This window comes from Microchirus variegatus, assembly GCF_963457635.1.
Source record: "Microchirus variegatus genome assembly, chromosome: 5".
NCBI classification, from domain to species: Eukaryota; Metazoa; Chordata; class Actinopteri; order Pleuronectiformes; family Soleidae; genus Microchirus; species Microchirus variegatus.
The window spans coordinates 11,665,103-11,680,625 of NC_139806.1; the positions used below are offsets into that span (position 1 = coordinate 11,665,103).

Genomic DNA, 15,523 nt, shown 5'->3' on the forward strand with positions numbered 1-15,523 from the left:
ATCATATCATCACCATTATTATTATTTTACTATAATTAAAAGTCAGTATTGGCATAATTTTTTTTTTATCGACAATGTCCGCTGCTGCTTGTATAAATGACATTGTAATTCTTTAATCATGTCTTCACTGACTCTAACCGTAACACCATGTAGTACATGTGTGCTTGCACATATACACATCTCCATATCCAACGGGATATGCACATTAATGTGTTGGACATGAAAACAAAACATTTAAGATTGCAAAAAAAAAGAACTAAATTGTAGTTCACCCATTTTCATTGGTTGAGCCTCATTTGTAAAATTTTAAAGTTTATCACATTTCGGTCAGGGAAAATTTAAAATGCCAAAATGAGGCTCCTGGATGAACGCCTCTCCCTTCACCAACATGTGAATTGTAAGGCATTGTAAGTACATTAGCTTAATCCCTTCTGTCTGGGAAAGCAGCACTCCATGCGTTTCAGTAAGCAGGCACATGTGTGGAGGAGCAGAGCTGAAGATGGAGCCGCAGCAGACGTAATATTATGTGCTCGACACCTGTCACTGACCTGAAATGAAGATACTGCCAAACATCTAGACATTTGGACGACCTTTGTGAACAATGCTGCAGTACAGCGTTCATGTGTGGATGTTATTGCTGCTTTATGCAGGTAATATTTGGACACATGATGAAGGATTATCATATTTCTAGGCCAGAAATATCTGTGTAGAGTCTTGAATTTCCTTGTATTGTCTTTTCACATAATAGTAATACTCATTATATGTGGAAATAGTGGGAGTGGACTATGATATACTAGAGAGTCTAGATATCTCTAAATAGTTTGTTACTCATTTTAATAACACATAGCAGGGTCAAATATCTCAGACCAAGTGGAATGTTATGTGTACAAACTCATAGTGAATGGTTATTGTCTTGACAGGCACTTTGTCGAGCGAGGACATCAGTGGATGTGAACTGCAGCCGTGCCAAAATGGTGGCATGTGTGAGAGCCACAGTGGGGGATTCAGATGCCTTTGCTCCCAGCAGAGACAAAATGGACGCCTGTATGGGGGTGAGAATTGCACAGTTGCACTTTCAGGCTGTGATGACGACCAGTGTGAGAACGGAGGAGTTTGTTCTCCGTTACTTGTAAACGGTCGGCACACTTACGCATGCGTCTGCCTTGCTGGCTTCACAAGGCCAAAATGCGAAACCCCCACGGTCTTTTCATTTGAGTCCAAAGGCTACATTTACTTAGAGACACAGCTTCTACACCCAGACGCTCCTCTTCGGGTCAAATTCAGCTTCAAGACAGAGGGAGCAGATGGTACGCTCATGCAGCGGCGAGTGGATGACCTGCTCCTCAGCATCGAGCTGAAGGATGGGCATCTCCGCCTCCGTCGCCTGAAAGGTCAAGCCACAAGCACACTGGTTCAAGAACTCCCAGAGTACTTGTCAGACCAGAAGTGGCACACAGTAGAAGCATCACTGAGCAGCGTGGTCAGTCACATCAGGCTGCTCTGCACTGAAGGAGACTGTCCCACAGACTCCAGCGATGGAGTCCAGCTGCTGGACAGAACCTCTGCGCTCACCGAGCCAGGAGTAGTTGGTCAAAGTCTCCTCATAGGAGCGGCGAGGGCTTTGGACCGAGCAGTGGACGAAGCAGTGAACCCATCTGCTTTTCTTGGCTGCTTCAGAGATGTGTTTGTCGATTCACATCTGGTGTTACCAGAAAATTCAGTCACTCAGACAAACATTACCCTAGGATGCAGTGACAAAGACAAGTGTGAAAGCAGCCCCTGTCAGAACCGTGGACGTTGTGTCAGCCAGGGCTGGAGGAGCTACACGTGTGAGTGCCACAGACCGTATGAGGGGCACGACTGTGCAGAGGGTAAGTCCCACTCTCGCACACGCACAGAATGCAAATTTAAAGGGTCCAGTGTGTCAGAAACAGTGGCATCTGCTGGTGATTCAGACGACTTTATCGATGCCAAATGGGCAAATCCATTTGCAGCGTTGCACACATCCAGACTCTGCAAACACCACACACACAGTTAAAATGTTTAAAGGTGCATTATGTAATAAATCTAAAGCAGCTGGCCATAAAATCCTCCTAATATAATATACAGAGACTCAGGAATAATGTTCATATAACAAACTGAACGCACCAACAACAACATTACAGCCAAAATATTTGCGTTAAAAAAAATCTTTTGCAGACTGCAAATCATGTTTGTTTTGAAATCATGTTTTGGCATGTGGCGCCACCTACCGCCGTCTACCAATCATTGCAGTCAGTAGAGTCTCAGCTGCCGCGCAACCACGGGTTGCCAGTTACGTCAGAAAACCTAAAAGATGTTGGTATTTTTAATTTTAATGTAACTGTTTCTGGCCACATTCTTACATATGGCGCCTTTAAATAGAAAGGGGAATGTAGTGAAAGTATGAGGCAAAAACCAACCAGTAAAAATAATTAACAATAAATATACACCAAATAAGAGAAAATATTGAAGAAAAATTGTTGAAATATTCGAGAAGTACAGTTTGTGTTGAACAGGATGTTGTTCTTTTGTGTGTGTGTGTGTGCGTGTGTGTGTGCGTGTGTGTGTGCGTGTGCGTGTGCGTGTGCGTGTGTGTGTGTGTGTGTGTGTAGTAAGTTTAAAAAATGTGAAGTTCCACTTCTGTCTGGTTTGTCCTTTTACGGCACAAGACGGCAGCCTGTGCAAAGCAAGTAAATCAAAGTCTTTTCTTAACCCTTTAAGGTACACACCAAGAAAAAAAGCAAAGGAAAAATTATTTATTTATGTTTACTTATGATGTCAATAACGACAGTCAATATTTATTTATTTATTAAAATTAGGCCCCACAGTATTTCAGATACAGGCCTCTACCAAACGGTTGAGACGTCTGTTCATAATAAACCTGGTTTGCATAATTCATAAAGTACAACATTCAGAACAAGTCACATCAATTTAGTGTTAGTGAGTTCAGCTTGATGCATTTTTCAATGAGACATAGTGACTTAAAGTGTGGTCGACCAAATGGTTGAGTAGTACCTTAAAGCATGGGTGTCAAACTCTGGCCCGCGGGCCAAATTTGGCCCGCCGTGTAATTTCATTTGGCCCTTGAGGCAATATCAAATTAACATTAGAGCTGGCCCGCCGGTATTATACAGCGGCACCGCTGTTGTAACACCGCATTCACCGCTAATACTACAAATCCCATAATGCTCTGCTGTTGTTTTGTATTCATTGTTATTTTATTTTCAAATGTATTAGCTTGTGGAAAAAGTTAATGTTGATATTTACCTCAGAAGGCTGCAAATAGAAAAGAGGCATTCAATTTTTTATTTAAATTTTATTTAATATGCCTTTGATGTTTTTTCGTTTTTTGAAAGTTGATTTTGCACTATTAAGTTATATAAGCGTTGCTTGTTCCATATTCAGTGTTAAAGCAAATCAGTGTAGCAAACTGAGCAATGTGTTGGTGGTATAATGGTTAGCATAGCTGCCTTCCAAGCAGTTGATCTGGGTTCGATTCCCGGCCAACGCATACCTTCTGTAAATTTCCCCACTGTGGGACGAATAAAGGACTTGCTCAACAGCAGCTGAAGTGCTGTTGAGCAAGGCACCTAACCCCCTCACTGCTCCCCGAGCGCCGCTCACTGGCATGGCAACTCACTGCGCTGGGTTAGCATGTTCTCCACCTCACTGTGTGCTGTGTGTGTTCACTAACTCACTGCAGAATTAAATTTCCCCTTGCGGGACTTAAAGGGTTCTTAATCTTAATCTAATAATTAACGTTTTATTCATGCACTTTCTCTTGCTACTTCAAGGCTTGAATGTTTGATTCATTCATTATTGTTATTTTATTTTCAAATTTATTATTAGCCTGTGGAAAAAGTTTATTTTGATATTTACCTCAGAAGGCTGCAAATAGAAAAGAGGCATTACATTTTTATCCATCCAATATCTACCGCTTATCCTGTATTTAGGGTGCATTCAATTTTTATTTAAATTTTATTTGATATGCCATTGATATTTTTTAATTATTATTATTAGTATTTGAAACTCGATTTTGCATGTCACTATAAAGTTATATAACCCTTGCTTGTTCAATATTCAATGCAAAACTTGTTTGGGTCCCTATTAAAAGGTTAATTTGTTCAACCTTGGCCCGCGGCTTTGTTCAGTTTTAAATTTTGGCCCACTCTGTATTTGAGTTTGACACCCCTGCCTTAAAGGGTTAATCTAGAAAGCCAAACTAATTTATTTTTAAGAGGTTATACATTTATATAAGCACACTAGTACTTTATTAAACATCTGCCATTAAACCCTCCTAAGTGTTCTTCACTAGACTTTTTATATATACTATAGATTTCTTTTTCATCCCATGTTCCCTGAAGAAAAAACGCTAAACCACACGAACCTCGAAACACAAAAATGCTGTGAAACAGATAGTTAGAAATAGATAGCGCTCGTCCGTCACTGGATTTAAGCGTGTTCTTCCTTGACATGTGACTCTTCCGTCGACAGAGTTATAGCGAGACAGAACCCTGAGCACAAGGACGAGTCACCGCCAAGTTCATCCTCAGTGGCCTCACTGCAGGAATCTGACTGGTTTCGAGATAATGGAGTTAGTTTGTGAACTTTAAAGGAGCTTACTGAGCCAGTAGAAATAGCACCGTGCTCAGCCACTCAATCATGCAATTAGGAGGTACTCACAGGAACACCTGGGCCAAGGATTAAAAAAAAAAAATCTGGGTGTCAGGAGTGGAGCTGGAAGGCCTTCACTGTGACAAATAATAGTTTAGTCATGAGGCAGAGGAGTTGCATTTTCAAGTTTTAGCAAGTGAAACACTGACTTTGACTGTTGTTGGTTGCTCTGGCCATTTCCTTAACATTTTGCATGTAAATGGCAATGGATGGTGCCCATACATTTGTAAAAAATCTAACCATTAAATAAGAAATTCAATCATTTTCTGTCAGCAGCAATCCATTTTTTGCAACACGGGAATATCTGTATTTACTTGGTTATGCTGGGCCACTGTGTCAAATATAACTTACAAGCATGATGTTGATCTATTGGTAAGCACTCACCACAGACCTGGTTGTTGCCACTCCTATAGAGAGGAAATGGTGCAAAAAGTAAAAGTGCATACATTACAGTGTCTTATCTATTGCTCTGACATCTTGCACATCCTTTAAAATGCACCGAGTTTTGCTTATAATAGGGATATTAATATACATATTTATATTAATGTCCCTCCATTGCAAATAATTGTACTCTTTATTTTCTTATTTCTTCTATTTTATTTTTATTTTACTCTAATATTATTTATTTGATGTATTTTAGCTCTTGTTTTGCACCAACTCCCATAACACATTCCTTGTACACTCTTAGAAATAACAGTGCTAAGTAGAACCATTTATGGCTTATTCAGGAAAGGGGTTTTAAAGGGTTCTCTGGATCAAAAGGGTTCTTCCTGGAACCATTAGTGTTACCAAGAACCCTTGAACCCTTTCTTCGGGAAAGGGTTTTTCGGAAGCAAATGGTTCCAATCAGCCCTTGTAGAAGAACCCTTTTGGAACCCTTATTTCTAAGAGTGTATTGAGTAAGCTTTACCTGGCAATAAACCCATAAACTCATTTCAGTTATCTTAAGAGATGGTGTCGGGTACATTCCATTTATCTCTGGACAGACCCAGGCTCGCTGTTCCCTATGTACATTTTATACAAAGCAAAAAAAAAAGATGCTGATTGTAACATCATAGTTATTGGATGTGAGGAAAGTGAAAAGCATATATTTTTTTGTTTGACTTTCTCTCTCCAACACCTGTACCCACACAGAGTATATCACTGCAAGGTTTGGAAACAAAGACCTGGAGAGTTACGCTGTCTTCTCCTTGAATGAGGACCCAGGCCATACCATCATCATATCCGTGTTCGTTCGCACCAGACAGTCCAGTGGCCTTCTCCTCATCCTGGCCAACAGCACCAGCCAGTACCTCCGCTTGTGGTTAGAGGAGGGCAGGGTCAACGTCCAGGTCAATAACTTTGAGAGCCTTGTTGCTCAGGCGCCTATCAGCGACGGACACTTCCATTTATTGACTGTGAAGATAGAAGGAAAAACAGCCAACTTGTTCCTGTCGGCCCAAGACCAGGGCTCCATGTCCATCAGGCACACCCAAGCCCACTCTGGGGATCTGGTTTTCATTGGTGGGCTGCCAGATTCAAGGGCCTCGGCTACGTTTGGTGGCCACTTTAAGGGATGTGTGCAGGACCTGAGGATTAACAGCAAACGGCTGCAGTTCTATCCCATAGAAACTGCAGTGGAATCTCACGACCTGGGGAAACTCATCGGTGTCGCAAAAGGATGCAGCAGCGACAACGCCTGCGCTGTGAGTTAGTCAGACATTTACCTGCACACGTGTAGAACTTACAGTGGATTCACGTGTACTGTTTTGATATCCTTTACCAGGTCAATCCCTGTCTGAATGGGGGAGTGTGTTACTCCATGTGGGACGATTTCATCTGTAATTGCCCCCCCAACACTGCAGGGCAGCGCTGTGAGAAAGTGAAATGGTGCGAGCTGTCTCCCTGCCCCTCCAGTGCCGTTTGTCAGCCCCGCTTTCAGGGCTTTGAGTGTAAGTATCCTTGGATCAATAAACCATATACAAGAAAAATGAGCATAGTCTTACAGTATGCTGAATAAATCCAATTTAGAAATAACATTATAGTGAATCGCCACCAGGCTTTGCTGCAGAGACAATTTGAATGGATGTCTATGGGAGGAATCAATGGTCTGAATAGAACATGATGGTGATGTGTGGTAGATCTGCAACTAATCTGTCGATTATTTTCTCGATGAATCGTTTGGGCTATAAAATGTCAGAAAGCGATCAGTGTTTGTCAAACCTGGAAATTATGATGTCTTGTTTTGTCCACAAACAAAAATGATTCAGTTTTAATGATTTCTTTGTTACGTGGAGCAAAGAAACGAAGACAATATTCACATTTAAGCTGAAAGCTAAAACAATCAGAAATCTTGTTGTAATCATGAAAAAAAAAGCTTCAAACCGATAAATCAATGATCAAAATAGTTGACGATTAATTTCGTAAACGATTAATTATCGTTTCATCGATTAATTGTTTCCGTTGTTCCAATCTCAAAGCCTCAAAACAGGAGTTCAGATTCTGTGATTTCACTACCAGTTGCCACCAGGCTGTGGCACTACTTCTTCTTTTTGTGTGAAAAGAAGATTCACCATCAGTGTTTCTGATCTTACTTTGCATCCACAGTAGGGGGCGTCCTCTCACAGCACTCACTGGTGCAGGTGCTGTTTAATTACAGGGTGGCCGATTACAGCAGGGGAAAAGAGTTGAGGCAGGGATCCTGTGGGATTCCCCTAAGACGAGGTAATCTCTGCTCAGATTAAGTCCGAATGCCACATGTCTGTGGACGATAATGATCCCACAGATGTCGCATGTTCACAAAGGATAGTGGAGCGGGGCTACTATGGTATTCATCTGCTTAAAAACATAGTAAAACAAAAGAAAGGTGTTATTTTTTTAACTGTTGCTCAAAGTTAAGTACTCACAAATCAAGTCCGAAGGTGCATAAGTGCAAAAATCTATGTTTATAAGCCTCTGAATTATCATCACATTTTGTATATTTGTATTCAAGGAGTTGCTGAAGGGGCAGAATGGCATCTGAGTGCATGGAATCATTGTTGGCACGGGGCTAGGATAGAAATGTCACTTTGGTTTACTCAAATGTACTCGGGCATAGTCACAGACACAATATTTCTATCACTGGTTATACGTTTGCTGAGGTCCATAGATGTCCTTATACACCAAGAACATGCTTATTCACATTATGAACATGCATGGTCAGGGCTTAACGGGTTAATAACTGCTTTACAGTGCTTCTGTTATAATCTGAAACCACATTTAATGTTCCCCATAGATAGTAATTAAAACCCACATGCTCAAATACCGTTGCACTTCATAATGTTCAGTCTATCTCTCTGACCTCAGGTTTGTCTAATGTGACATTTCGGGAGCAAAGCGGTGTCCTGCACTACCGGAGCAACGGGAAGATTAGCCGCAACCTCACCGGCCTGTCCCTGAGCGTCCGCACGAGACAGTCCACTGCCACGCTACTGCACGGACAGCAGGGCTCGGCCTACCTCACCGTGTTCCTCCACAACTCTCATTTGGTCACGGAGATCAGGGCTGGGGAGGGAAAGGACTCCTCCAAGGTGACAGTTCAGAGCCAAGGTGCCATCAGTGATGGAGTGTGGCACACGGTGGAGCTCAGCATGGAGAGCAAGACACTACCAGCCTCCAGGTGGATCATGGATGTGGACGGGAGGCAGAGGGAGCAAAGCGTGTCCAGAACAGCTACAGGAAACCTGGATTTCCTCAGGGAGGGAGCGGACATTTTTGTAGGAGGACACAGCCTGCACACTGCGATGAACCTGTCTGGTTGTCTGGGTTCTGTGGCGATCGGAGGCCTTCTTCTTCCTTTCCACTTGGACAGAAGGTTGAACCTCCCCAGACCTCAGGAGGAGCAGTTTGTGAGGATGAATGATGGCAACGACGCCCTGCAGCACAGCTGCTCGGGATCCAGTGTGTGCGCGCCCAACCCCTGTGACAACCAGGGCGTGTGTGAGGATCTCTTTGACCTGCATCGCTGCACGTGTCCCTCCGAGTGGACGGGGCCGATGTGTCGACATCCGACGGACGCCTGCGTCTCAAGTCCCTGCATCTTCGGCAACTGCACCAGTGTCGCGGGCGGATTCAGGTGTGTGTGTGAGCCGGGCTACGGCGGTGAACAGTGCGAGGTCGAAGTTGACACGTGTGAGAACAGCAACTGCAGCAGCGGTGCTACTTGCCTCAAAGGCGTCCAGACCTACTCATGCCTCTGCCTTCCAAACATGACAGGCCAATACTGCAAGTGAGTTCATTAACACTTCGTGTACACGTCTCTGACATCACACTCACCGTTGTAACTAACAAGCTCTGACGGTTTGGTTTCTTTCAGCGTCAAAGTCCCTGAGATCCCGTGGTACATTGAGACAAATCCGTAAGTGCCGGTGCATTAAAAAAATAAATAAATAAAACAAGTACATAATAACGTTCTTTGTTCTTCTGTCTGTTAAAGACTTCCTCAGCTGCCTGTGTCTACATGTATGGGTACAAGATGGAAATACAGCTGCTATAACGGAGGGAGCTGCTCACAATTCAACACCTGCCACTGCCTGCCAGGCTTCACAGGACAGTGGTAGGACAGCTTATACTCACTCACTGCTTAGGGCCCCGTGACCACTAGAGGGCCCCCAAGAACAATTAACTAAAAAAAAATAAAAGTTTGGATTGCTGTAGTTTATTTAGAATTTTTCTCCCCAAGCTTTTTCACCATTTTTACATAGTTGTCAGATGTGATTATTTAACTTTATATTTTATTTACAAACCATTTTTATTACCTTGCTCCGGGTGCCTCTGTTGATTAACATTATTATTGAAGTATTTGTTTGTTTATTTTAATTAATGCTGTGTTTGTTTACATATAAAAGTGTATTTTTGAATCCCTCCCAAAGATTGTTCACATTTTTAGATTTTCAGACCTTAATATCTTAATATTTTATTTATTGATTCTCTGTCGCCAGTAGGGGGATTTGATGATTTTGCCAAATATAAATTTAAAGATTTTTCTGTAAGTTTGCAAATCTGGTGTTCATGCAACAAAAAGTTCTCAGATTTAGTTTTACAAGTGTATTCATATTCATGACAGAGTAAAACAAGTAGAATACCTTTAGTTTAGTAGGTGTGTGAATACTAAATAATCATTATTATTGGCAGTAACAGTGGGCCCCAAAATCAAATTTTGCCCATGGAGGCTTGGGCCGGCCCTGGCTGTCAAACTCATTTTAATTTAATCTCAAGTGGGCTGTACCAGTCAAATAATATCATCATAACCTATGAACCTTTTGACTTTGGTGCAGCAACACAAACTTTCATTTCCAGGTGGAAAAGACTGTCTAACAGTGAGATAAAGTGGCTAACATGCTTAAGATATTGCACACTTCTTATTGAATATCTAAAATCTGTTTTTGCACATGTGATTGACATTTGTGTTCTTGTCCTTCCCAGGTGTGAGAAGGATGTTGACGAATGTGCCTCAGAGCCGTGTATGAACGGCGGCTTCTGTGTCAACTACGTGAACAGCTTTGAATGCGTGTGCGACATGAACTATTCGGGGGATCATTGCCAAATAGACGTCAGCGACTTCTACCTGTACCTCTTCTTAGGCCTGTGGCAGAACCTCTTCCAGCTGGTGTCCTACCTCATCATTCGCTTGGACGACGAGCCGGAAGTTGATTGGGGATTCTACATTAATGATTAGGCCCCGCCTTGTCTATTAAAGGGGACATATTATACCCTTTTTCTCCAAGTTAACCTAATTCCTTGGTGTCCTAATGAACATGTCTGTGACATGCTTTTGTCAAAATACCTTAAGGAAGAAGCACCACAGCAGTTCAATCACCCTGCCAAAACAGCCCTGTACAGAATGCTCTGTTTAGTAGTGTCTCTTTAGGTCCACCTTAAAAAAAAGTAAAACCAAACTTAAGACACAGGAAATGACATCAGTCACAGAGGCTACTGGGAGCTAACAGCAGTTAGCATTTGGAAAAGTGATCATTTGCAGGCTCTAGCAGGCACATTGCCGTCATATATAACATGTATCCACTGGACAGATTAATCTTATGAGGCTGGAAGTTTGTGTAGAACTCTGTGCTGCACTGTGGAACCAAGAATACTTTTTTGCGAACTTCCGGTTTTCGGATGCCGTTGCCCTCGTCTGCACTCTCGCGTGTTTTACGGACAAAGCGGAGCTCTGGGAGTCTGTTTGTTTTTCTTCCTTGTGCCTTCATTTTTATTATTATTTATTTTTGCAAAATATTTCTTTCGGGAGAAATAGATTTTAATTAGTGTCTATTTTATTTAATTGTTCAAGGATGACGAACAGATTACCTATAGTTGAGAATGGTGGTACATGTATGTGACCTAGAATAAAATAAATTAATACAGTATATTCTGCGTGTTACTCATACAAGACGTGATATGCAGAATTTTAAAAAAGACACATAATTAAAGTCTATGTCTGCTTTTATTTAAAACCTCTTGTACATATTTTGCTTCTGAACAAAAATGTGCATTTTCTCCTGAGAATTGAAACAAACAGAGGTTTCTATTCAAGTCATCTAATACCAACAGGTAAACTATGTCTCAGAGTGCAAATCAAAAATGCAAACTAAATAAAATGCAAAAAAATAATAAAAAAATAATCTCTCATCTGTGTATGTGTTCGAAGCCGTGTCCTGACCTGGAGTTGACAACAGTGCAATGTCCTGATGGGCACCTCAGCAGAGCTTTGGCAGCGTGACAGCACTTTAAAGTCTCTGCAGTGTCACTAAACTGTCTGTAGGTGTCTCTCTCTTTTCTTTTCTTTTCCTTTTTTGAGGCGATGAGGTTTCAGCAAAGAGCTGGAAACAATCAGAGCACAGACAGATTTTCATTTGGCAAAAACAGGGCGATAAGAATCATCACCAACTCTACTTGGAACAAACCAAGTCATTCATTATTCCTGAACCTACAGACACCAGGAGATAAATGTATTTCTTTCTTTTAATGCCCAAAACACGACTTCTCTCTCCACATCCACAGCTGTCATTTACAAAACAAAACCGAGCGTCTCTTGGCTCAGCGGGACAGATGAGACACTTTGACCTCTTCCTCCTCACGAGTGGTGGCTGTGTTTGATGCATCTTGGGAAGATCACGTCCCATATGCTGCAGCACTGACTGTGGATATAATGCTGTCGTCTTCTTTTTTTTAATGCACTTGTCTCCTGTGGTCCACTGACTCGACTCGAAGACAATTTTAAGTTTGATTTTTTCCTCCTTTTTGTTGACTCCGCTTCCGTCTGGTGTTGCACAGATTCACGCACAATCCAGACACCGGCTGCAACAAAGAATGCACGTGTTGTTAAACTGCTGCACATAAATCTGAATGTTTCTGAATCTCAACCAGGCTTTGTGTTGCATCACCGTTATGACACAGCAGTTCACAGTATACTATCAGGTATGAGGAAAACTGTTTGGGTCAGACAAGTTCACAAAAGCAGGAGAAAGTCTGCTGCAGCTTTTTCCTGCTGTGTTGTCATATGATCTCCCTCGAGACACATTTTGTGACTATAAATCACCTGGGATTTCAGTTTTCATGGGATTAGGAATATCCCCATGGCACCGCCAACCAATCAGAATGATTTCCTACAATGCAAATACTAACACAAATGCTCAATGATAGTAGGAACTTCATAGAAATGAGACGACAACAACAAAAATAGTAAAAAATTATGAAGAATGACATAAAAGTAACAAAACTAAACTAAACAGGATCCAAATGTGGATTTAAGAGGTGGCAAGAGTTTTGATGACCATTTTTTACATTATTTTAATTTTATTTCATCTGTTTTAATGGCTGTTATCCATGTTTTATGTCTTATTTTTTAATGCATATTAGTTGTTTTAGATGTATTGTATCGCTTTTGTGTGTGTGAGCTTGTATGTCTTTACTTTATTCCGTCTTTTATTTATTGTTTTGTCCAGCACTTTGGTCCACAAGTGCTTTACAAATAACAATGGACTGGATGGATTGGATTGGTTTCTCTATAGGTTTTGTAAAGCAACGTTTGTATATGTATGTAAACTTAAAAAAAGAGATAAAAACAAAACAAACATGGAGGTCTCATGTCAGTGCTTTACTACTAACACCAGATCCAGAAGATCTCTGGTTGTGTCCTCATCCTGACCTGGAAAGTCTCGTCCAGATGGTGCAACAGGGAGCAAATATTAAGAGGAAAGCAATGTGCATCCTTGTCCCTTAACTCTGACCCCAATCACCCCCCACCATGGCAAACATCCTCTCTGCGGACTTGTCATTGAGCAAGTCTCACTGAATCCCCCCGCAGACAGTGAGGCCCTGCTGTGTGGCTCTGATTGACCTCAGAGGACACAACAAACAGCTGCTTACACAATGTAAGGGTGCTTGGACGTGACACATGTTTTTAGTATGATATTTCATTCAAAGGTGTGTCAGAGAAGAGATCAGATGTTTGTGTCCTTCTGTGAAGTAAAACAGTGAATTATCTCTGATTTAATGTCCCATGCTAGACTTTATCGTACTTAAATTTGTTTTGGCAGCGGTCCGAAAACAGAGTACAACCCACATGAGTCGGGAGGGTTGATCACTTTGTTTAACTTGGCTCTGTTTTCCTGTTTAAAGTACAGGATATATACACCACGAGCTGCAGGTTTTTTCTTCCCCTCTTTGCCCTTTAAAAGCGCCACTTTTCCGAGACTCCGCATCTATCGCAGACATGAAGACCCTGAGCATCACTGCGGTTCTGGTACTGCTGCTGGCGGTGGCACGGGCTCAGGTCAACGTCGTGCATCCCGTGTGCGACTCACCCGAGGCAGAGGAGGCCGCTCTGTTGGCCAGGGATTACCTCAACGGCCAGCACACTCACGGCTACAAGTACGAGCTGAACAGGATCGAGGATATCAAGATCTTCCCTGGGGTAAGTCTTCTTCTTTCAGATGTGTCCCAACAGAGAAATACTGTCATGAAAGGTATCGTTGCACATAAATCTCAGTATTCCTACACAGTTGATGAGTTTGATCAGGAAAAGTAAGGAATCGAAATGTCACACTTGTCAGTGTTTTTTTTTGTTTTCTCCATCCGTAGCTCAATGGAGACGACGTCTATGTTCTGGAAGTTGACCTGCTGGAGACGGACTGTCACGTGTTGGACCCCACACCTGTCGCAAACTGCACAGTCAGACCCAAACTGCTGACGGTGAGACTAATGCATACACTATACACTGTCATACACGTACACGTTCGCCCAACTGAGACTGACTTATTCTTTCTTTCACCAGGCAGTGGAAGGAGACTGCGATGTGGTGCTGAAGAAAGTCGCCGGAGTGCTCACTGTCACCGCATTCAAGTGTAAAACGGAGGGTATAACGATCTGATCTGTACACACATACAGAGCATGCCAGTGACATTCTACACGCTCACTCCTGCACGTGTCTTTCTCTGCACACAGAATCGACCGAGGACTTGTGCGTGGGCTGTTTCACCCTCCTCCCACTCAATGACACAGCAGCGCTGGACTTCGTGCAGACCTCTCTGGCGACCTTTAATAACAATACTGGGAATGTATCTTATGCTATTCTGGAGGTTGGAAGGATGTCGTCACAGGTTGGCGTCTGCATAATGTGTTAACCTGTTCCGATGTACTGTTTGTTAACGATTAGACAGTATTTCAATTCTCCACAATGCCTTTGTTTCAGGTTGTGTCTGGAGGACACCAGTATTTAGCAGAGTATGTGGTCATTGAGGCCAACTGCACTGGCGACGTCTGCGTGGCCACGAGTGACCCCTCGGCTGTGAGTACACACAAAGATCAGTTAAGATTTCCACAAAAAAATACAGTGGAGTAATTAAATATTTCATATCCATTCACAGTTCAGGGTAAATCATGTTTTCCCCCTTCTTTCTACCAGGAACGTGGCATTTGTACTGCTAGAGGTTTCAAAGGTTCTCACACTTTGCAATGCAAGATGTTCCACATTCCCATGGTAATAATATCCTGCGTCTCCACATACTTTTTTCAATGGCCAAAAAATGAGTCCTGAACTTAAACCATCTGACATTGTGCCCATTGATGCATATCTATCTTCCAGGTGCCTGTTGTGGATGCCAACAGCACGGTGGCTGCGGTCCCACCACCGTCTGTCCACGTACACACGAGCAGCATGTCACGCAAGCACGGTCTAAGACACCACAAACTCACCTCGCTCCACAACCCTCATCTAAGCGGTCATCTGTCCGCAGAGTCAGCAGAGTCAGCAGAAGTTGTACCCGTTGCCCCCGCAGTGGCTGCTGATTTTGCCCTAGCTGTTGGTGGTGGTGATGAGGATGACGTTGCTGCCGATGTTGCCGCCGACTCTGCCTCAGACTCTTCCGGCAGTAAAGAGGACCGCAGGTTTAAGAGAGATGCACCCGCGACTCCAAACATCACATTAACTCACTTTATAATAAGTCAAACTGGCCCTGCTCTCTTCAGGCCCAGGTGCCCGGGAATGATCAGATACTTCGACTGAACGGGCCCCACAGACTCTATATTTGCTTCCTTGATGCTACTTTAAGTTGAATTGATCCAGGAACATGTTTTAATGACACAAACAGGATGTATGACTAATTCGAGAGAAAGTGGAGGAAGAGAGTTGTGCATTTCATGCTTAATAAATCTTTCAAGTCCACTGCTTTTTCGTCATTGTACTCTTTAAATTGAATCGGACAGTCAGTGAAAGACAAGAGGCCTCTGCCAAGGACACAATGACCTTTAGAACTTTCAATGAATAAACGGGCTCAGAATGCATTGGATCATTCATGATCACACAGGTTTG

The 15,523-nt window shown here is 42.5% G+C and overlaps 2 protein-coding genes across 2 annotated transcripts; both read left to right on the forward strand.

Annotated features, from left to right (window-relative positions):
• Nucleotides 1–601: 601 nt before the first annotated feature.
• LOC310927739 (protein crumbs homolog 1-like) lies at nucleotides 602–10,390 on the forward strand (the record flags this gene model as incomplete). Its single annotated transcript, XM_083890119.1, has 8 exons — nucleotides 602–650; nucleotides 921–1,871; nucleotides 5,830–6,380; nucleotides 6,461–6,626; nucleotides 8,020–8,941; nucleotides 9,029–9,070; nucleotides 9,149–9,268; nucleotides 10,138–10,390. The coding sequence occupies 8 exons, from the start codon at nucleotides 602–604 to the stop codon at nucleotides 10,388–10,390; spliced, it is 3,054 nt and encodes a 1,017-aa protein (XP_083746245.1).
• A 3,036-nt stretch (nucleotides 10,391–13,426) lies between these two features.
• Nucleotides 13,427–15,217, forward strand: LOC310926791 (alpha-2-HS-glycoprotein-like; the record flags this gene model as incomplete). Its single annotated transcript, XM_083888978.1, has 7 exons — nucleotides 13,427–13,627; nucleotides 13,795–13,905; nucleotides 13,988–14,069; nucleotides 14,158–14,312; nucleotides 14,405–14,500; nucleotides 14,618–14,692; nucleotides 14,798–15,217. The coding sequence occupies 7 exons, from the start codon at nucleotides 13,427–13,429 to the stop codon at nucleotides 15,215–15,217; spliced, it is 1,140 nt and encodes a 379-aa protein (XP_083745104.1).
• Nucleotides 15,218–15,523: the final 306 nt, after the last annotated feature.